The sequence below is a fragment of the Suricata suricatta genome, chromosome 17, assembly GCF_006229205.1.
Source record: "Suricata suricatta isolate VVHF042 chromosome 17, meerkat_22Aug2017_6uvM2_HiC, whole genome shotgun sequence".
NCBI lineage: Eukaryota > Metazoa > Chordata > Mammalia > Carnivora > Herpestidae > Suricata > Suricata suricatta.
The window spans coordinates 3,082,487-3,104,639 of record NC_043716.1 but is presented as its reverse complement, the minus strand read 5'-3'; the positions used below and the strand labels follow the sequence as shown (position 1 = coordinate 3,104,639).

Here is a 22,153-nt window from a genome sequence, read left to right as displayed (position 1 = left end):
AAGCAAGGCACCGGCGCCTGCGTCGGCCTTCTGGTTCCGTCTACACCGCTTCTGGGACCTCATCTGTCTGTCCCTCCTGGGGAGCCAGGGGATGAGCACGCGTGCCTGGCTGCTTCTGCCCGCACGCACGATCGAGCCTCTTCCAGCTGCGCAGCTGGTGCGAGAGGCCGTGCGGGCCCGGGGCCCGGGGAGCTGGCCAGCCGGCGGGGCCTTAAGACACAAGCCCAAGTGACCAACAGAAAGTAAAGCGTGTGTGTGGTCCCGAGGCAGGTCCGCTGGTGACCTCGGGGTGAGGATCCAGGGGGCTTCACGCAGGCCCCACACCCGGGCCTGGAGGGTCAGGAAGGAGGGTCTGTGTGCAGAGGTGAGACCGCAGGCATCCTGGTGAGAACAAAGTGTGCAAACCCATGGCAGGAGAGCAGGTGTGAAGGAAGAGGGCCACAGGCAAACACAGCTAGTGACCCCATTGGGCAGCGGAACCAGAGAGCTCCCAGAAGGTTTGCTGGTGTGGCTCTGTTCCACGCCTTCCCTCGGCTCCACGAGACTGGTGAGCGTCATCTTACTTTTTAAATGTTTATTTATTTATTTTGAGAGAGAGAGAGGGAGAATCCCAAGCAGCCTCCATGCTGTCAGCACAGAGCCTGACACGAGGCTTGAACTCACGAACGGTGAGATCATGACCTGAGCCCAAATCAAGAGCCCGATGCATGGGCCTGAGCCAGCCAGGTGTGGCGAGTACCATCTTGTTTAATTTAGTCCTTGCAGTAATCCGACCCGGCAGGTGCTATTACTAGCTCTCTCTTAAAGATAGAGGAACTGAGGCACAAAGGTTCTAAGCAAGTAGCCCGAGCTGTGACAGCCAGAGAGGACTGTCCAGCACCAAAGGCCACCAGCCCCAGGGCCCCTCACGGGACCTGCTCCGTGGCTGACATGGTGGCCGTGAGTCTGGTCCCTGGGGGCTTCCCAGTCTACACCCACGCCCGGCCAGATCCCTCCCAGGCTCCCTGCCCCCCCCCCCCCCCCCCCCCCCCCCCCCCCCCCCCCCCCCCCCCCCCCCCCCCCCCCCCCCCCCCCCCCCCCCCCCCCCAGCTAGAACAATACTCTCCTCCCCCTCCCCCCCAGCCTGCCTCTCTCCCATCCAGGTGTTTCCTTCCTTCCCGGGGCAGCAGCAGACACAGCAAGGGGAGCAGGCCTGCGCCAGCCCCAGGGCACGGCAGAGAGCAGGGCCCCCAGGCCCCGGCGCCTCGGGCATCTGGGCAGCCCCAAGTGGGCCCAGGGGTCCCCTAGGAGCTCTGAGCTCTGCATTTCTCCTGCTTTGAACCACAGAGCTGGGGGCGTGGTCAGCCGGTCTGACTTTGTCCCTGGAGAGAAGAGGTCACAGGGCTGGGAATGGCGTCAGGGCTTCCCAGGCAGTGCGGGTGGGGGGAGGGGGGAGTGGGCCAGCGGTGGTGGAGGGAGGGGGTCCCTGTTCCTGTGTCAGAGTTGGGGGGGGGCGGGGGATGGGTGGGCGGCAGAGCTGCGACCTTGGGAAACTGCGTCTCTAAGCCTGAAGGATGGGTGCACAGAGGGCTGCATGGAGCCCGCAGGGGGTGAGGGTGGGGTGCAGGGGTGCCTCGGTCAGCAGCCGGGACCTGCATTGCTGGAAACACTGACTCTCCCACTCAGGGCTGGTGCTGGGGGTCTTCCCCGCCCGGCCTGGCCCCAGCCCTGGGCAGCCACAGCGGCAGGAAACGGGCTCCCGTTGGCTTCTCCCTGGGGTCACCTCTGGGGTTCTGTGGGGGTCTCCAGGCGTGTCTGCCCCACGGCAGTGACCAGCTGTGTGTCTGCACCCGCCCTGAGGGCCGGTTATGGCTGGAGCTTACACTGAAGGACTCTGAATCCCACCCCGCTTGTTCATGCATTCCCCCATCCATTCCTTCTTGGTCTCTGACCTTGTCCTAGGTCCTCGAGCCCCGTAAAGCTCCAAGATTTCACCCTCCTTGTAACCGTTAGGTCACCCTGCCGCGCTTTCGCCAGTGGCAACAGGAGACTCTGGAGTCTGAGATGAAGGACTTGATTGCTCTTGGCCCCACAAGCACATGAGGGTCAGGTTGAGGGGCGCCCCTGGCCCCCCAGATCCAGGGGGGCAGCAGGGAAGTGGGTGCTGTGTACCATCAGCCAAGGAGCCCTGAGTGTAGGGAACCCTGGTTTTCACAGTGGGCGGCAGGCAGACGTGCCAGTTCTGCCCGGGGAGGGGACACAGTTGCTCCCCCACTGGGCAGGTGAGAGAGCCTGCAGGGATGGGGGGTGGAGGGTTCACCCAGGTGGTTGGGATTCACGCCTAGGCTGCTTTGCATCGGCGGCTGGGAATCTTCCGGACTGCTGGCTCTCCTGCCGGCGTTCTGAGTGTGGACCCCACCTCCGTTTCCTGTGTCCGGCTGCGCCCCATGGACCTGTTTCTGCCCCCCCCCCCCAGCCTGAGAGCAGGTGGGGGCGGTGCCCCTGTCCCTCCTCCGACCAGGGCCTCGGGGTCTCTCGTTCAAGAACTTAACCAAGGGCTTCCTATCGGTATATGCAGCGTCAGGTGAAGGGGATCTGGCACTGCAGGGAACGGACATGTGTCCTCGAAGAGACGGCCAGCACGGTAACAGACGGGGTGTAACGCACGGTGCTTGGCACCCGGGGGTGCTGGCTGGCTCACACGGGCACCGTGGGTGATGCCAGGGCCCAGCTCACATAATAACTCCTCTTGGAGCCACAGCACAGCTGGGGGATGGCTCGCTGTCAACCTCCAGCAGCTCGCCAGGGGCACAAAGGGTGTCCCGGACACGCTGATGGGCACCGGCCCTTCCGCACGGGGACAGCAGTTCCACGCCCACGAGTAGCTGCCGCCCCGGACTGTGGGCTGTGTGTCGCCAGATCTCCAGGTTATTCTTTTTACATAAAAGCTGGGAATCTCGAGGGGCGCCTGGGGGCTCAGCCGGTTAAGCGCCTGACTTCTGCTCAGGTCATGATCTCGAGGTTCGTGAGTTTGAGCCCCGCGTTGGGTTCTGTGCGGACAGCTCAGAGTCTGGAACCTGCTTCCGATTCTGTGTGTGTCTCTGCCCCTCCCCACTTACATTCGGTCTCTCTCGAAAACAAACAAACCTTTAAAAACTGTGAAGCTGGGAATCTTGATTTGTATGTGAAATACGACTTTTTTTTTTTAAGTTGGCCACAGATGCAAATTTTCTGAAGCTATGGGTTTCTTCCAGGCAGGGGGAGGGAGGAGACCGTGGCCCGGAGGAGGGGTGAGGACACTCGCTCTTCTCTGTAGAGCATCTGTACCTTTTCGCTGTATCATCGGCGTGGTTTTAATCGAAAGGTGACTTCTGTCGGTCTCCCAGGCAGGGCGCGTCTCGAGGGCCCCAGTGCGAATCTGCGAAATGGGCTCGTTGTCAGGCGTGTTGTGAACATGGATCTGTGAAGAGCATCAGTGTGTCCCGGGCGGGCCGGGAGTGTGGCAGCCGGGACCACACTGCTGTCCTTAAGAAGTCACGGCCGGCAGGGCCCTGCAGTCTGACGGGCAAGGGCCGCGTCTCCTTCTTTCACCCCTGAACTCCCAGGCCTGCCGGGACAGGACGGGTTTCCATAGATGCTCTTTGGTTTGCTCAGCAATGTCATCACTCCAGACCCTGCCAGGAGAGCCAGAGGGCCTCTGGGCAGCCCAAATAGACGGCTCCAATCACGTCTGTGGTTGGAAGCTTCACCCTCTTTTCATAGATCTGTTTCTCAGGCTTTGCTTTTGTATTTTACCTCCAAAACCACCCCATGTGATTATCTGGCTTCCTAGCCTTCTGGAAGAGTGCGGAGGGCTGGGACAGGCTGTTGCCGGCACAAGGGACCCTTTGTTGGAATTAGAAAGAGGCGTCATTGGGGCGCCTGGGTGGTTCAGTCGGTCAAGCTTCGGACTTCGCTCAGGTCATGATCTCGCGGTTCGTGGGTTCGAGCCCTGCTTCGGGCTCTGTGCTGACAGCTCGGAGCCTGGAGCCTGCTTTGGATTTTGTGTCTCCCTCTCTCTCTGTCCCTCCCCAGCTCATACGCTGTCTCTCTCTCTCGCTGTCTCTCTGTCTAGAAAATAAACATTTAAAAAATAGAAGGAAGGAAGAAAGGAAGGAAGAAACTAAACATTAAAAAATGGAAGGGAGGGAGGGGCGTCATCTCCGAGCAGGCACAGTACAACCAGTGCCTCTTTGGAAGGATGAGTAAGAAACCCCGTCCTGCCTGGCAGGAAAACCAGGCAGAGGCCAGCGGCCAGGTGGCCGGGTGACGGCCCCCGTTCAGCCGCCGTGAGTGAGCGACAGCCCCAGTGCTGGGACAGGGCCCCATCCAAGGAGTCAGAAAGTAGGAGCCATCGGGGCAGGACGGAGGCTCTGTCACCCCCCGACAGCTCCTGAAATCTTTACCATGTGACCATTAGCAGTGAGGTCCCTTGAGATTTACCTAGACGACGCTCCGCATGTTTGGGTGCTCAAACAGGCACGCCTCATTTCCTAAGAAATGCGTGTTCTCCTCAAGCAGAGACAAAGGTGATGTTGGTGCAGTTTGAGAATGACCCGGGTTCTGCAGACGTCCACTTCCTGTCTGGGTGCAAGCTTGTCCCCTGAGGGTTCCCCCCCACCCCCACCCCGCCAGGGTCAACAGCCCCAAAGGACAGGAAACCGATTACAGAGGCACAAAGCATCTCCAGCCCCGGCCCAAAGGCATATAAGCCCCGGACAAATGTGTGGTGAATGAGTGAGTCAGCCAACGAATGAATAGGAAAATGGATACAGTAGCTTCCTGACATTGACTGTTGACGCTTCTTACAAGTTTATTTTCTGTTATTTTCTGTCAGTGGTCGGCTCCGAATCGCCCCGGCTCTGCACCGTGAGTCCTGACAGACAAGCCCTCTTTTAATCTCTATCTTTGGCATTTCTTTTCCTTCGAGGCCACCCAGTGTCCTTTCCCGCAACTGCCGCCTGGACAAAGTTCATCTGTGTGCTCATTTTCCTTTCCCCTGGGGCAGAGGGTGTCTTCGAGGGATGGAGGTGGGGGAGGAAAGGGTGCAGAGGGCGGGGAGGTGGCCCGTGACCCCCCCCACCCCCCCTGCTGAGAGCTGAGCTCCAGCCCTGGTTTCCTCCTTCATTAGCCATGGGATTTTGGGCAAGATGCTTCACCTTTTTTCTCCAAAATATTTATGCATCATATCCTGGGTGCCGGATCTGCCCCCAGGTGCTGGGCCTGTGGTGGGGGCCGGGGGGTAGACACAGTGCTGGTAGAGCTCGCGTTCTATTAAGTAACCAAAAAAATTAACCATTACACAGAAAACACCTGATCCTGATAAATGCTGTGAATAAAATAAAAGAATGTGCTGGAGAATCACCAGGGGTGGGTAAAGGAGTTTATTTTAGAGAGTGACTGGGAAAGGCCTCTCTAAGGAGGTGACATTTAAAATGAGATCTAGGGGCGCCTGGGTGGCTCTGTCAGTTAAGCGTCTGACCTCAGCTCAGGTCATGATTTCACTGTCCATGGGTTCAAGTCAGCGTTGAGCTCTGTGCTGACGGCTCAGAGCCTGGAGCCTGTTTAAGATTCTGTGTCTCCCTCTCTCTCTGCCCCTCCACTGCTTGCATTCTGTCTCCCAAAAATGAATAAATATTAAAAAGGATTTTTTTTTTTAATGAGACCTGACTATTGAGAAGGATCTGGCTGTGGGGAAAGGTGTTCCAGGCAGAGGTGTGCAAAGGCCCTGAGGTAGGGCTGGGTCTGGCGGGTGCAAGCAACAGAATGAGCCATGAAACGAGAGCCAGGTGAGCCAGAGGGAGGGGGGAAGAGATAAAGGTGGAGAGGGTGCACTGGGGCCAGATGAGGCCAGGTGCAGGCCGGGTGAGGAGTATGGGGTAGTCTAAGATCTAAGAGATGCCACAGGAGGGCTTTTAGTCAGGGACCCGGTTGTAGGGGAGGGCGTGGGGACATGGGGACTTCTTGGGGACATGGCCACAACCTGAGCGAGAGGTGACAGTAGCTTGGACCCAGTGGGTTGGGACAGAGGTCACCATGATCATTCATTTAAAAAAAAATTTTTAATGTTTTATTTATTTTTGAGAGAGACACAGCATGAGCAGGGGAGGGTCAGAAAGAGAGCGGGAGACAGAATCTGAAGCAGCTCCAGGCTCTGAGGTGTCAGCACAAAGCCCGAAGCAGGGCTCGAACCCATGAACTGGGAGATCATGACCTGAGCTGAAGCCGGAAGCCCAACCGACTGAGCTCCCCAGGAGCCGCCATGATCATTTTTAACCACAGTGAGCAGAGGAGGACCTGGGGCTCCAACTCCCTGGGTCCCACTCGGGAAGCCTCTCTTAGCTCCCCTGCGTCACTGGCTTTGGGGTCAGGTCCGCCCTATCCCCCCTCGCCCCGACCCCGTGCAGCGCCCCAGACCGTCCCAGCTCCGCCGCCCCCTCCCCAGACCGCGAACGCTCCGGGTCAGCCACACCGCGCGCTGATTCACGCCTGGATTTTCAGGTTCGAGTTTTCACATTCCCTTCAGATCTCTTGGCAAACATGCGCCACAGAGCATCTTCACAAAGAACGCACTCCTCTTCAGCGCAGGTTCGGATCCCTGCCCCCCATGCCATGTTGTCATGAAAGAGCCGGACACTTTTGGCACTTTTGGGTCACCCATGTCACAAAGGAGGCCGAAGCTCCGAGAAGCCGGCGACAGGCCACACGGACACCCAGGAAGGGAGAGCAGAGCACTGATCTCAGTGGTTTTACCATCTTCTGAAGTCAGCCTGCTCTTACGTTACACGCACAGGGCGGTGGAGAGCAATCCTGCCCTCAAGGCGAATTTCAAGAACCATCGGCTCAGCTGTGATCATGTGGCTTTGGCGTCATGTGCGACTCAGTGCAACACGTCACTTGTTTATCAAGTTAAAATGTATTAGAAATGTTTGCTCAGCGGGGCGCCTGGGTGGCTCGGTCAGTTAAGCGTCCGACTTCAGCTCGGCTCATGATCTCAGGGTTTGTGGGTTCGAGCCCCACATCGGGCTCTGTGCTGACAGCTCAGAGCCTGGAGCCTGCCTCGGATTCTGTGTCTCCCTCTCTCTCTGACCCTCCCCTGCTTGTGCTCTGGCTCTCTCTGTCTCGCTCTCTCTCTCTCGTTAAAAAAAATAAAAAAAAAAGAAATGTTTGTCCATCTTGCAGAACACTCAAAACAAGTTACTCACAATCCAAGGTTTTACTGTATTAAGAAATCAGATGTAGACATGCATCACTAAGAAAGTTACCTGTGATCCCACTGCCTGTGGGTGAGTGATCGCTCACACTCACACACACACACATACACACACACAAGCTGGGGAAATCGGAAAAAGGGTTGCTGTCTGTTCAGGTCATGGTATCGCGCAGAGGTTTTACCAGATGCTATCACTGAGGGAACTGGGTGACGTGTACTTGAGATCTCTATTCTTTCCTTCAGCTGCGTGAGAATCTACAATTATCTCAAAATTAAATGTTTAACTTACAGAAAGATAGCAGCCCTTTTTTATCAAACATAACTACGATACTATCATTTCCCTCCAGCCCCCAAATTTCTGTAGCGTTTAAATTCCCACTTGCCTCTAACAAGTAGTTTTGTCACGGTTTAAATTGTGATCGAAAAAAGATTCACACGTTCTCTTGTTTGATAATGTCTCTTAAATCCCTGTTGATTCCTAGCCCCGCCCCCCACGTTCACTTTCCTGTCTCTTACCACCACCCCATCTTCCTTGCAAATTACTTATTAAAAGAGAACAAGAAGTTTGTCCCCCGTAGAGTATCTGAGTCTGGGGTTTGCATTCTGGGAACGTGCATCAGCACGGTCTGTATTTTCTCTGTTGGTAATCGGATATAAAGGCTCATTTGCTTTTAGAATACAGAAAACATGTACATGTTCTAAAAGTTAAAACGGTCGGGGGCGCCTGGATGGCTCAGTAGGTTAAGACTTCGACTCTTGATCTCGGCTCCGGTCATGATCCCACAGTCACAGGATCGAGCCCCTTGTCGAGCTTTGCTTGGGATTCTCTCTCTCTCCCTCCCTCTCTCACTCCCCCTCCCTGTGCCTCCCCTGCTTACCCCCTCTCTCTTTCTCCCTAAAAATTTTAAAATAATAAAATTAAATAAATTACAATTAAAATGTTCAAAACTGGGTGTCTGTTGAAATGTCAGTCCCCTTCCCACCCCATTCCCTCATGTAGGTTTCCAGAGGCACTCACACACCCACGAAGGGGTTTCTGTGTGAAGTTGTCATTCTTCTACAGAAAATAGGAGTGGGGTTGAAGGATCACATCATAAGTGATGCTTGACTTTATGAGAAATCGCCAAACTGCTTTCTAGGATCGCAATGCCATTTTGTATTCCCACCAGTAAGTAGTGTGTGAGCGTTCCTATTTCTCCACATCTTCTCCAGCACTGTTTTTTAAATTTTTTAATGTTTTATTCATTTTTGAGAGACAGAACACAGCAGGGGTGAGGCAGAAAGAGAGGGAGACACAGAATCCAAAGGAGGCTTCAGGCTGTGAGCTGTCAGCACAGAGCTCGACGCGGGGCTCGAACTTGTGAACCACGAGATCATGATCTGGGAGGAAGTGGGACGCTGAACCGACTGAGCCCCCCAGGTGCACCTCTTTGCCAGCCCTCCGTATTGCCTGTCACTGCACTGTAGTCATTCCGACGGTGTGTGGGGCCATCTCCCAGATTTAATCTGCGTTTCCCTGAAGACTGCATATGTGTGTGCTTCCTTGTCGTCCACGTAGCTTTTGGGATGAACTATCTGTTTAAATAGTTTTCCCTTTCGGGGGTCTTATTTGTTTCCTCCTTCTGAGTTTTGAGAGTTCTTTATATATCCTGGATACAAATTCTTTGTCAGATACGTGATTTGAAAACCTCTTCCCCAGCTCTTCCTTTGTCTTTTCATTTCCTTAGAGGTACTTTTCACAAAGCCGAAGTTTTTAAATTTGGCAAAGTCCAATTTATTCATTTTTTCCCTTATGGATCAGGCTTTTGGTATCATACCTAAGAATTCTCTCTAACCCAAGGGCGCAAAGACTTTTCCCTATGATTCCTTCTAAACCTTTATAGTTTTGCCTTTTACCTTCAGATCTGTGGAACATTTTGTGTTCACCTTGGTTGGAGGTGTGGGATGTAAGTTGGCATACTTGTTTTGTTTTGTTTTGTTTGCATATTGATGCTTAATTGTTTCAGATCGTTTGTTGAAAAGACTTATCCTTCCCTCGTTGACTTGCCTCTGCAATTTTGTGAAACATCAATTGGGTCTTTTTTATGTGGGTCTATTTCTGGAGACTCCATTCTGTTTCTTTGGTCCGTGTCTAGTCCTTCACTGATAACTTTATAGTATTTCTTACAATAGGGAGATGAGTCCTCTAATTTTTCTTCTCAAAATTGTTTGGCTATTTCAGTTCTTCACAAATTTTAGAATCTGCTTATCTTCTATCTACAAAAGGAATCTGCTGAGAGGCGCCTGGGTGGCTCAGTCGGTTGAGTGTCTGACTCTTTTTTTCAGCTCAAGTCCTGATCTCATGCTTTGTGAGTTCCAACTGCACGTCGGGCTCCGTGCTGACAGCTCAGAGCCTGGAGCCTGCTTTGGATTCTGTGTCTCCCTCTCTCTCTGCCTCTCCCCCACTTGCACTCTGTCTCTCTCAAAAAGAAACATTTTTAAAAGAAATCTGGTATTTTTATTGGAATTACATTAAATCTACAAATCAACTGAGGAGAATTGACATCGGAACTACGCTGGGTCTTCCAGATCGTAAGCTGTGTGCGTCTGCATTTGTTTCAGTCTTGATTTGGTTCTTCAGTGTTTTGTGGTTTTCACCACACAGATCCTGTATGCGTTTTGTTACCTTTATACCTAAGTATTCCTCTTTTTTATTTTTTCTTTTGGAGCTATTTTAAATGGGATTGTGGTTCACATTTTGGTTTCCAAGTGTTCATTTTTACTGTACATACATATGCCTAATGTTGTATGCTGACATTATATCCTGTGATCCTGGCAAGCCCACTTAGTAGTTCTAGAAGATTTGTGTTGTAGATTCTTAGGGGTTTTCAATGTACACCTGTTACCCGTGAATAGGGTCATAGTATTTGCAAAGAGTTTTAGTTCTTCCTTTCCAATCTGTATACCTCTTTCCCTACTTCTTCTACTTTTTTTTTTTTTTGCCTTTGTCTTATTATGCTGGCTTCCAATATTATGTTTATTTGTGAATAGAAGCGGTGAGAGTGACTCCCCTTTTCCTAATCTTTGAGGGAAAACATTCACTTTTTTACTATTACACACGTTAGCCGTGGGGTTTTTTTGGTTAAAGACCCTTTATCAGATTAAGACAGTTCCCTTATATTCCTAATTTACTCTTAAGTTTTTATCATGAATGTTAAAATTTGTCAAATGTTTTTAGTGTGTCAATTAATAGGAGCATATGTTTATTCTTTTTAAACCTTTAGTACAGTATATTACACTGATTGATTTTTAAATATCGAATCAATCTTTCATCCCTGGGATAAACCCCATCAGGCTGTTCCACATTGTTCATTCTATATATTGGTAGTCTTAGCGTACTAATATTTTATGGAGAATTTTTTTCATATATGTTTATAAGGGATATTGGTCTATTTTCTTTTCTTGTGCTATCTTCGTCTGGTTTTGATATCAGGAGAGCACGAGACTCCTAAAATGAGCTGGGAAGTGTTCCCTCATATTTAGTTTTTGGGCCTCTGGGTTATTTAGAAACGTGTTGTTTAATATCCCAGTAATTAGATATTTTCTTGTCATCTTCATGTTACTGATTTCAAGTTTAATTTCATTATGACCAGCAAACTTACTTTGTATAATTCAGTTATTTTAAAGTTGTTAAGGTTTGTTTAATGACCAAAGGTTTTGTCTATCTTGGTGAATATTTCATGTGCCCTTGAAAGAAGTCCATATTCTGCTATTGTTTTGGGTATATTTCTGTAAATGCTGATTAAATTCAGTTGATTGATCGTATTATTCGCTTTGTCTATGTTCTTCCTGATTTTCCATTTGCCAGTGCCATCAGGTATTAAGAAAGGACTGTTAAAATCTCCCACAAATTATGGATTTACCCTCCTTATCCTTTAGTTTTGTTAGTTTTTTCTTTGTGTATTTTGAAGCCCTGTTTTTAGGTGCAAACATATTTAGCATTATTATATCTTCTCCATGAATTGACCCTTTTATCATTAGGTAATGCCTCTTCTTATTCCTGGTAATTTTCCTTGCTCTGAAATCGACTTTGTCTCATATTAATACAGCGACTTCAGTATTCTTTTGATTAATATTCAGGTAGTATTTTTTTTCTATTCTTTTGCTTTTAACTTACCTATGACATTATATTTGAAGTGAATTTATTGAAAACAGCATAGAGTTTATTTCTTTTTTTAAAAAATTTTAACATTGTATATATGTTTGACAGAGACAGAGTATGAGCAGGGGAGGGACATAGAGAGAAGAGAGGGAAACACAGAATCCGAAGGAGACTCTGGGCTCTGAACTGTCAGCACAGATCTTGACATGGGGCTCGAACTCACAAACCATGAGATCATGACCTGAGCAGAAGTTGGACACTTAACTGACTGAGCCCCCCAAGGCACCCCTGTTTCTGTTTCTTTTTAAATACTGACAATCTCCGTCTTTTAATTTTTACGTCAAAAAAACCTTTTAATGTTTATTTATTGAGAGAGAGTGAGTAAGAGAGAGAGAGAGAGACAGAAAGAGGGAAACATGGAATCTGAAGCTGGCTCCAGGCTCTGAGCTGTCAGCACAGAGCCCAACCTGGTTTGAGCACCAGAACTCCTGAACCGTGAGATCATGACTGGAGCCAAAGTCAGATGCTTAACAGACTGAGCCACCCAGGCACCCCATACAGTCTCTGTCTTTTAATTGGTGTGTTTAGACCATTTACATTTACTGTAACTATTGATGTATTTTTATTCAGTCTACCATTTTATTATTCATCTTCTATTTGTTATTTCTGCGTTTGGTTCTTGAGGTGGACGGGGAAGTATTAAGGATTCTTCTCATGCCCTTGGAACTATAGCTCCTCTAGGCAGAGGGAATAATTTCCCTTTTCCAGAATTCTAGTACCTGCATGGCCACCACTGCCATTACAAGATTGCCTGGGGGCTACAGCAGAAGGAAACGCAAAAGAAAAAGTAAACTCCCCCATCTCTCCAGTCCTTGGGGGACTTTTTTTTTCTCCTCACAGCAGGAAGAGAAGGCTTTTCTTCTAGTTCTCTCTGTCTGTCCTAAGTGTTCATTTGTGAGTTTCAGGATGCGCTGTGCCCAGGTCAGGGTATGACGGGGAGGTGGGGGGTGCAGGGAACTCATGGCCAGATCCTTCTCACTTCAGGTGCTGGTTTTCTTCCCTGTTCTGCGTGCTGCCATTTACTTCTCAGAATCCCAGGATAGTGACCTCATGCATACCCTCCAGAGTTTTCCGCTGTTTTGAGCCGGAGAGTTACGAAGAAGTATACTTACTTCATGTTAACCGGCACGAGGACCTCCTGGTCGATGTCTACTTTTTCTTGACTTTTTACAATACATCAGATCAAATTTAGATATATTGTGTTTAAAATTAAAGTGTTAGGAATGTGTTAACTGTCTTGTTATCTGGTATTTAAAACGAATACTTCCAGGGGCCCCTGGGCGGCTCAGTTCGGTGAGCGTCCGACTCCTGATTTTGGCTCAGGTCATGATCTCATGGCTTGTGAGATGGAGCCCTGTGTTGGGCTCTGTGCTGACAGCTTGGAGCCCTCTTGGGATTCTCTCTCCCCCTCACTCTCTCTGCTCCTCCCCTGCTTGCGCTTTCTCTCAAAATAAATCAATAAACATGAAAAAACATGTAAATGGATATTTCTGAAAATCTTTTCCATTTCAGTAAATGTTGATATACATTATCATTTTTATGTCTGTTTAGCATTCTGTTGCACAGATTACTTTAATTTGCTTAGTTGATACTCTGTAGTTGGGCCTTTAAGTTTCTTTTCTTTTTCTCCCGTTGTAAACAATGTTTCAATGACCCTTGCTGCACACATCCCTATTTCACTGGTCCAGTTACTTCCTTAGGATAAATTCCTAATGGCGGAGTTACTTAGGCAAAAAAGTGTCCACATTTTGAATTTTGATACTGATTGCCCAGCTGTCCTTCAGGAAAGCTTCGCCAATTTCCACTCTCACCAACTCCCTACCACAGAGCAAATGTTTCCACAGCCTCAGCAACAGTTGCTATTTTTATCTTTTCTAATCATTGCCAATGAGTAGTCTTTTCTAATCATTTCCAACATGTAATCACATTTTAATATTCCTTTAGAGGCTAGAATTATTCAGAATACATTATAATTTTAATTCATTGAATCCGTTAGTGATATTTATTTTAAATTTTTAATAACTTGTTTAGTGTAGTAAAATATGCATACCATAAAATTTTCCATTTCATCCATTTTAAAGGGTACAATTCCGTGTCATTGAGTACGTTCACAATGTTGTCCAATGACCACCATCTGTTTCCAGAACTTTTTCATCATCCCAAACATACTCTGTACCCATCGAATGATAATTCCCTGTTCGGCCTTCCCCACCCCGCTGGTAACCTCTGTCACACCTTCTCAGTCTGTGAATTTCCCTATTGTAGGTGCCGCATGTAAACAGGATCATAGACTATTTCTCCTTTGGGCCTGGCTTATTGCACTCAGCCTGACATTGTCAAGGTTCATCTATGTTGCAGCATGTCTCCAAATTTCATTCCATTTTAAGGTTGAATAATGTTCCATTGTATGGATAAGACCACATTTCGTTTACCCATTCTCCTGTTTCAAGGGATATTTGAAGTGTATCCAATTTTAGACTAATTTGAGTGATGCTGCTGTGAAAGTTGGGGTGGAAGGATCAGTTTGAGTCCCTATTTTCGATTCTTTTGGGTATTTACCTGGAAGGGAATTTGTGGATTGTATGATAAATCTATGTTTAACTTTTCAGGGAATCACCCTGCTGGTTTCTACCACAGCCGCACTATTTTGAATTCCAACCCACAGCGCCCGAGGGGTCCTCATTTCTCCACATGGTTACTGACACTTGCTATTTTCTGCCGCTTTCTCTTTTTTTAATGTTTGTTTATTTTTGAGAGAGAAAGAGACAGAGACAGAGCGTGAGTGGAGGAGGGGCAGAGAGAGGGAGACACAGAACCCAAAGTAGCACAGGCTCTGAGCTGTCAGCACAGAGCCCGACGCGGGTCTCTAACTCATGAGCTCTGAGATTATGACCTGAGCTGAAGTCGGATGCTTAACCGACTGAGCCACCCAGGTGCCCCAAGTTGTTTTCTTTTTACATTTTTTAAAATGTTTATTTATTTTTGAGAGAGAGACAGACAGTGTGGCAGGGGATGGGCAGAGAGAGAGGGAGACACAGAATGTGAAACAGGCTCCAGGCTCCGAGGCATCAGCACAGAGCCCGACGCGGGGCTCGAACTCATGAACCGTGAGGTCATGCATGACGTGAGCTGAAGTAGGACACTTAACCGACTGGGCCCCCACGTGCCCCTAGATAGCCATCCCAGCAGGTGTGGAGCGCCTCATCGATTTTTTAAACTATCTTCATTGGATTTTGTTATCAAGGATAAGTGGGCTTTTTCAGAGAATCTTTCCTTCTTTCTCTATTCTTCCAAACGGGTGTAATAGCATAACGTTTTTCTTTGCTGGTTTGAGAGAACTGATCGGAGGAATCATCTGAGACATAGATAACTTTCTAAGAGCTTGTTCCTCGACAACTCTGTCTCTTTCCTCACTGATCACTAGCATAAGTAGTTTCCCTAACTCTGCTGGAGATTTTGTGTCATTTTCATTTTCGTAGAAAACCAGGTGTGACATACAGGATTCAGATTTTTTTCCCACAAATATGTATATATATTTATCAAATGTGTATATGCACATATATGAGACATATGTGTGTTTTTTCCTAAGCATTGCCGATGGTATGACACATTTTAATACTCATTTCTGTGATTATTGATAGGCTAAAATTATTCAGAGTCCATTATAATTTTATTCCATTGAGTGTATATGGCATTTACCATTCCTAATATTTCCTTACTGTCCTCCGTCTCCTAATTAGCTTTCACAGGTATGTTTTTATTCCTTTATTGTGGAGCTCACTTATAGTTTGTTTTGTTTTGTTTTGAGAGAGAGAGAAAAAACAAGTTGCAGAGGGGCAGAGAGAGAGGGAGACACAGAATCCAAAGCAGCCCCAGGCTCCGAGCTGTCAGCACAGAGCCCGACACGAGGCTCAAACCCACAAACTGTGAGATCATGGCCTGAGCCGAAGCCGGACGCTTAACCGACTGAGCCACCCAAGTGCCCCTGGTCAATGTGAATATTAAAGAGTTAGTAGTTTCTAAGTATCTAGAAGAGTCCCGGGCGCACAGTCGGCCCCGTGGAAGAATTTCTTAAGTCAATGAAAGCTCTCCTCCGACGTGCTAGAAGGCAGGGCCCCCAGGAGCCCCTCCGGCCCCCAGACGTACTCTCTGCGCCTTCCCACCACTGACGTGCACTGCCTCTTCTCTTGCAGAACCACCTCTGTGCGGAACAGCAGCCACTTTACTTTCCGTTCTGCCGCCTGTGGCAACCACAGCCTCCCGACAGGTACCCTGGGCTCCCATGGAGAGTTCAGGTCAGTGTGACGGGGGTGGGCGCACGGGGAGGCGAGGGGTCGGGCGCGTCTGGCCGCCTAGCAGGGGAAGGCCTCCCTGGCAGGTGGCAATGTCCCCCCGCAGCTGGCGGGAGCACCTTCGCCCAGTCCCCCCATCTCAGCCACCCAAACGTGAGAACATCTTGAGAAGTGGACGTCCCCACGCTTGTGTGAGCCCCGGCTGCTTGCAGGTCACTGAGCTGGACGCTGGGGACGATGACGATAAATACCAGCCAGGATCTATCACCAGAGGCTTGCACTTATTTAATGAAAACCTGGCGTGGTTATAATCTATCAAGAAGTGATAACAGCCCTTGACAAATATTAATGCGCGCAGTCTTCATAAGACCCCATGATTCAGATGGTATCACCGCTCCCATTTTACAGAAAGAGAAAGCGAGGCCCAGAGGGGAGAGGGACTGCCCCCAAGGCCACACAGCTTTGTACGGTTCTTTGTCCAGGACTTGGCCCCAGCCATCGAGCCCCCACGCTGTGCCCTTAATGACTTCCCCGTGGATTTCCCTGGGCAGACGTCAGAGCGATTCTGTGCGGTCTGGGAGCCATCAGTTGTCCTTGTTTTAGTGCAAAGGGCAACGGAGGCCCAGAGAGGGCAGGGAATTTGTTCAAAACGACACAGCCAATAAGAGGCAGAGCCAGAGCTCATAGCAAAACCCACGCCCTCCACACTTCATCCATGAGAGAGGGCCTTCCCCCCAAGATGCGTGTCCCCTAGTGGTCACCCAGGAGGTCGCCGTGCATCCTCTCTGGTGTAGATGCTAATGCCTCTGGGGACCCTGGTCCCAGGGAAGGTGGGGCACACCCAGGCAGGTGTGACTCCTTCCCACTTGCCGTCACCGCCAGGGAGAGCCTCCCACAGCCAGCCCAGGCTCAGGGAAGCACCGAGCCCGCCAATCCCGGTGTGGCGACATTCCGGCTGGGGTTTGCATGGTCCGGAGGATGGCGGGGTGGAGCGAGCACTGTGACAATGTCAGCATTTCAAAACCAGTGTACTTCCCGCTGGCCTTAAGGACACTAGGGCCCACCACGCCGCGTGTCAGGAAGACAGGTGTGCCTTAAATTCCTCTGGGCACAAGCAGCAGAGATGCACGTGGCTGGTGCATTGAAGGAACAGAGGAAGCTCTGGGCGCCAACTTGAGCGCAGAGCTGGGAGGGGGGGTGTCGACGGGAGGAGGTGGACAGTGGCCACAGAGCGCGCGCCCTGTGTTCCCGCCTGCCAGCTGTCACCGCGCAGGGCTCACCTGGAGGGGGAGCCTTGCCCTCCCCAGGCCAAGGCGAAGCAGGGCGCCTGAGCTACAATGATCCGAGAGGCTGTGGGGCGGCTGAGGCCACCGGCACCCCCTCCAAAGATGGGACAGACGGCCACCCCCCAAATCTAATGGGTGAAAGGAAGCCTCCCCAAGTCAGGATGCCGGCCGGGAGCTCTGCAGGGGAGCCTCCCCACCATGATCAGAACTACACTTGTCCTGGCTGTCTTCCCTAATTACAGGGTTCTAGAACCTTCCCCACCTTCCTGGAGCCCTAAGGGGATCTCTCACCCTAGAGTTCAGAAGAGGGGCCCCTGAAAAATAAGATTTTTATTCGGAGGCGTGCAAAAGAGCAGCATTCCCGGGGCCCCCGAGTTACTGCTATTGGGCCATCCCTGCAAACAGGGACAAGAATGCAAAGCTTTTTTGAGTGATTTGAGCCCACGTGGTGTCCGGGGGATGGGCCCGGGGGTGAAAGAGAAGCATGAGCACATCGCTCCAGCCAGCGGTGCCTCCGGGTGCCGAGGGCAGATGTCAGTAGCCGCTGAGAGACTGAGACCGAGCCGCAGGAGGGCCGGGGAGGGGGGGGCAGTCCAGGCGGTCGACGCGTGAGGACTCATGGGATCTGGGGGGACGGACCCCAGCTCGGGGGCCAAGGTCAGGGAAAAGCCACGCTCTGAGATGGAAATCCACGTTCCCATCGGGACACGCGTGAACGTGCTGTCCTTCACTGTTTCACGGCATGAAGTAATGGGACCCAGGCTCGCGATTTTACGGGGATGTTAAAAGAGAGGGGACCAGAAAGGTTTGTGGGCGCACTCTCCATCCCCGTCCAGGGAAGGGTGCTGATTCTGGCTGCTGACACCCAGAAAGCAGAAAAGGGCAATTCTTTTCAACACCCTAGTTTGAGGGAAATGTCCCTTAGGGATTGCAAATTCAGCCTCTTAGGTAATAACTGTATGTGTCCCGGGGGCGCCTGGGGGGCTCAGTCGGTTAAGGGACTGACTTCAGCTCAGGTCGTGCTCTCTCAGTTTGTGGGTTCGTGCCCCGCGTCGGGTTCTGTGCTGACAGCTCAGAGCCTGGAGCCTGCTGTGGATTCTGTGTCTCCCTCTCTCTCTGCCCCTCCCCTGCTCACACTCTGTCTTTTTCTCAAAAGTAAGTAAACACTAAAAGAATATTTTTAAATAATTTTGTGTGTCCCAAGTGACCTGAGGTTCCCTGTAACCCTTTCATCTGGATGGCCATGTCCACCCTCCTGCTCCGCCCCCGGCTGCAGACGGCCGAGGAAGTGCTAAGTCTGATGCCTCTCCCAGATCTCCCACCGGGTGTCAGCAAGGGCTCTCCAGGGAGACAGCCTCATAGGATATATGCACATATATGCAAGGACATTGATTTTTTTTTAACATTTATTTATTTCAAAAGGGGAGAGGGGCAGAGAGAAAAGAAGAGAGAAAGAGAGAATCCCAAGCAGGCTCCACTCTGTCAACACAGAGTCCACTTTGGGGTTCAGTCTTATAAACCATGAGATCATGACCTGAGCTGAAATCCAGAGTCGGATGCTTAACCAACTGAGCCACCCAGGCGCCTCTAGAATGAGATTTATTATAAGGGATCTGCTCACATTCCTATGAATGCTGACAAGCCTCACTTTGTAGTTGGAGAGCTAGAGACCCAGGAGAGTCAGTGGTCTATAGTTCTGGTCCAAAGGAGGAAAAAACCCCAATGTCCCAGCTAGAAGAGAGTCAAGCAGGAGGAATTCCCATTATTTGGGGGTGGGAAGGGGGAGATGTCAGCCTTTTGTTCTATTCAGGCCTTCTACTGATTAGACCAGGCCCACCCACATTAGGGAGAGCCATCTGCTGACTCAGTCTACTGATTTAAATATTTGCCTCACCTAAAAACACCCCCCAGAGACACTCAGAAGAATGGTTGACCAAATATTTAGGCGCCTTGTGGCCCTAGTCAAGTTGACACATAAAATTAACCATGACGAGTAGGTACAAGGCAACTTCCAGAAAACAAAGACTGGTCTGCCTGGAAAAATCTTCAAAGATTTTATTCGTGTCATGGCTGGACCCCAAGGGAGTTTGAGCGCTGGTGCCCACTGCCCAGCTCCCAGGGCTACACTTCTTCTTTTTTTATTTTTTAATATTTATTTATTTTTGGAAGAGAGAGAGCACAAGCAGGGGGTAAGCAGCGAGAGAGAGAGACACACACACAGAATCCGAAGCAGACTCCAGTGTCCAAGCTGTCAGCACAGAGCCTGATGCGGGGCTCGAACCCACAAACTGTGAGATCATGACCTGAGCCAGAGGCCACTCAACTAACTGAGCCCCCCAGGCGCCCCTCCAAGGTTACATTTCTGAACACACACCACACCTATTGCAAAACAAGCTAACAAACGACAACAAAAATTAACTTTCTCCAATGATATTCTTTGAATCTCCTCTGTGACAGCCAGGGAGGAGCCATTCCGACTGTGACCTTCATCCTTAATGCGGGGATGACTGTCCTCGTGAAGCCTGAGCACCTTAGCACTTGACTCCTTTCTTGACTAACGGGTCAATTACCCAGAACTCTAAGCTTATCACCTATAATCCACACCCTGATTATACATTAGACTGTCCTGGAGAGCTATTTTTAAAAAGACATTATTAGTCCCCACACTTTGATATCTGATTTAAATTGGTTTGGGGTGAGCTATACATTAGTGGGGGGTTTTTTAAGTTTATTTTATTCTATTTCGAGAGAGAGAGAGAGAGCAGGGGAGGGGCAGAAAGAGAGAAAGAGAGAGAATCCCAATCAGTCTCCATGCTGTCAGCGCAGAGCCCAACATGGGGCTTGATCTCACGAGCCACAAGATCACGCCCTGGGCTGAGGTCCACCCACCCGGATGTCTGGGCCACCCAGACGCCCTGTACGTTGGTGTTTCTTAAAGCCTCCTGAGTGATTCTCCTGTGTAGCCAAGATTGGGAAGGAGGGAAGAGGCAAACATCCTACCAGGGGGTTGGGAGAGAGCTGATTCCGGCCGGGGTCACAGAGAGCCGGAGTGGTCAAGTACACCCCACAGCTTCCGGACGGCCGGAAACGGAAGAGTGGACCTTGAACCAAGGGTGTCACCCTATGGTCAGGACCCTGAAACCTTTCTTCTCCATCCCTCCCTATTGGCTCCTCAGCCTCATAACAGCCACCCCAGTGTGAGAGCTGGGAATCTTTGTCGAGGTGACTTTATCCAGGGCGTTTTCAGCATTCAAAGCCCAGGTGCACATAGATAAGTCATATGTTCCTTGTCTCCTTTGGGGCTTCCCTTCTGTCCCTTTTCCGGTGAGCAGGTGAACTGGCACCTATAAAAGTGCAGCTTTAGAGGAAGAGCCTTTGCCAAAGAGAAAACTCCCTCCAACAGCTCCGTGGCCTTAAATAGATCACCTCTACTCTCTAGCCTCAATTTCCCATCTGTATAATGGGACAGAGCCTCTAAGGTCCCGCTGGGTCTGACCTCTGTGCTTGGAGAGGCAACGTGGGCCCAGGGAACGAGTTCTCGACCTGAAATCTATAAAACAGGGGGAAGAGTATTTGCAAGGCAAACTCCCAGGGCTCTGCTCAGAATTCAATGAGATGATATTCCAGAAAATGGTTTGCAAGTCCATGCGTCAGTCAGAGAATGCTAGCTTCCATAACAAAGAACCCCGTGGCAGCGGGTTAACACCACAAATGCTTGTTTCTCACAGCACCATCCAGCATGGGCTCCAGTCTTCCGGGGACTGAGTCCTCTTTCCTTCTTGTGGTACCGCCATCTTGCACACATGTCCCAAGGTCATCGCGGAATGGAAAGGGAAGGTGGAGATAGTGCAGAGGAGTTTAGGCCCGGGCCTGAATGTGTCATACGTCCCGTCTACAGTATGGATGGGACTCAGCACGTGGCTCCCGTGACTGCAGGGGAGTCTGGGAAACGAAGCCTTCCGGTCTACCCGCAGCAAATGTGATATTGGTTTGGCAAACACATGACGTCATTTGGCCACACATCCAGGAGGCCCTCAGTGTGTGTGCCTTTCAAATAGGTGTTAATAGTACTGTGACAGTATCCCCCGTTCCTGGGTGGAGCGGAGGATAACAATTAGGAACGTTTATCTATTTATTGGCCGTTCTGAGCCAAGAATAAAGGTAGCTGTGCACAACTATTTGGACAACCTTGAGACACTTGAGGCACAAGAAATTCGCTTTATCCAATCCAATCCAGCTGCGAGCTCTCCTTTGCCAAGGTCAGTACACGTTCCAATGTCATCCACTTGGCGGTGGCTCCCCCGCCCTGTGATCTTGTAAGCCCAGGGGGTTCAAAGCCTTCGTGATGGAAGAGTCCGTGGTCTTCGGTCCTCTGTAACTGCAGCCCCCGCACGGGTTGGCCAGACTTGCAGGCTCTCTGGGGACATTCTTGTGCGCTGGCAAAGGTGACCCAGGAGACCACAGCAGTGACCTTCAAGGTCAGAGGTTCGTGCTCACCTGCCTTTTGCCAAGATCTTCGCCACCGCCGGTAAGCTGTGTCCCAGCCAGCCCTGGTCTGGGCTCCCCAACCCAAGGGACTCTAGCCTCCCTCCTACCCTTTGGGCTACGCTCTTCTCCAGAGCTGAGAGCACCCGCTTCACCCCCATCCCTGTGAGATCATCCAGCTCACTGGCTCAGTCCCCTGGACAGGGCCCCGGGTAGAGGGTGTGGATGAGCGAAACCAGGAGTGGGGGCTCCGTGAAGGCCGAGTCGCTGGGCCCCACCGACTGCCACCGGTGAGGGGAATGCGTGCCTCGTGTCAGCGGACTTCCAAGAGACGCCAGAAACTGGAACTTCCATGCAAAATCTCCTCATCTGTAAATGTTGACAGCTGATTCCTTTTTCTCTTCTTTCCTTCGCGACATTCTACAAGCCCGAACAAAACACGTCTGCAAGCCAGATGCGGACCAAAGCCTGAGAGTTTGTTCCGGCTGCCCAGACTTTTGAAAACACACTTTATTTGGGCCTATCTCCCGGGGCTGCTGGCAACTTCTCTATTTTTTTTCCCCTCTGAAACATAAAAGCTTACCTCCCTTTGCAAAGCGGAGGAGCCCGGGGTTCAGAAGACAAAGGCTTGGCTGCCCTTGGCGGGAGGGGCCGGCAG

The 22,153-nt window shown here is 50.5% G+C and overlaps 1 protein-coding gene across 5 annotated transcripts in view; it reads left to right on the top strand.

The window, feature by feature from the left end:
- PIK3R6 (phosphoinositide-3-kinase regulatory subunit 6) overlaps nucleotides 1–22,153 on the top strand; it is a 56,966-nt gene that overhangs the window by 8,015 nt on the left and 26,798 nt on the right. For all 5 annotated transcript variants that reach the window (XM_029927658.1, XM_029927661.1, XM_029927662.1 and 2 more), the window contains one exon: nucleotides 15,626–15,727. In XM_029927658.1, the coding sequence (XP_029783518.1) occupies nucleotides 15,626–15,727 (102 nt within the window). The remainder of the gene's footprint in view (nucleotides 1–15,625; nucleotides 15,728–22,153) is intronic.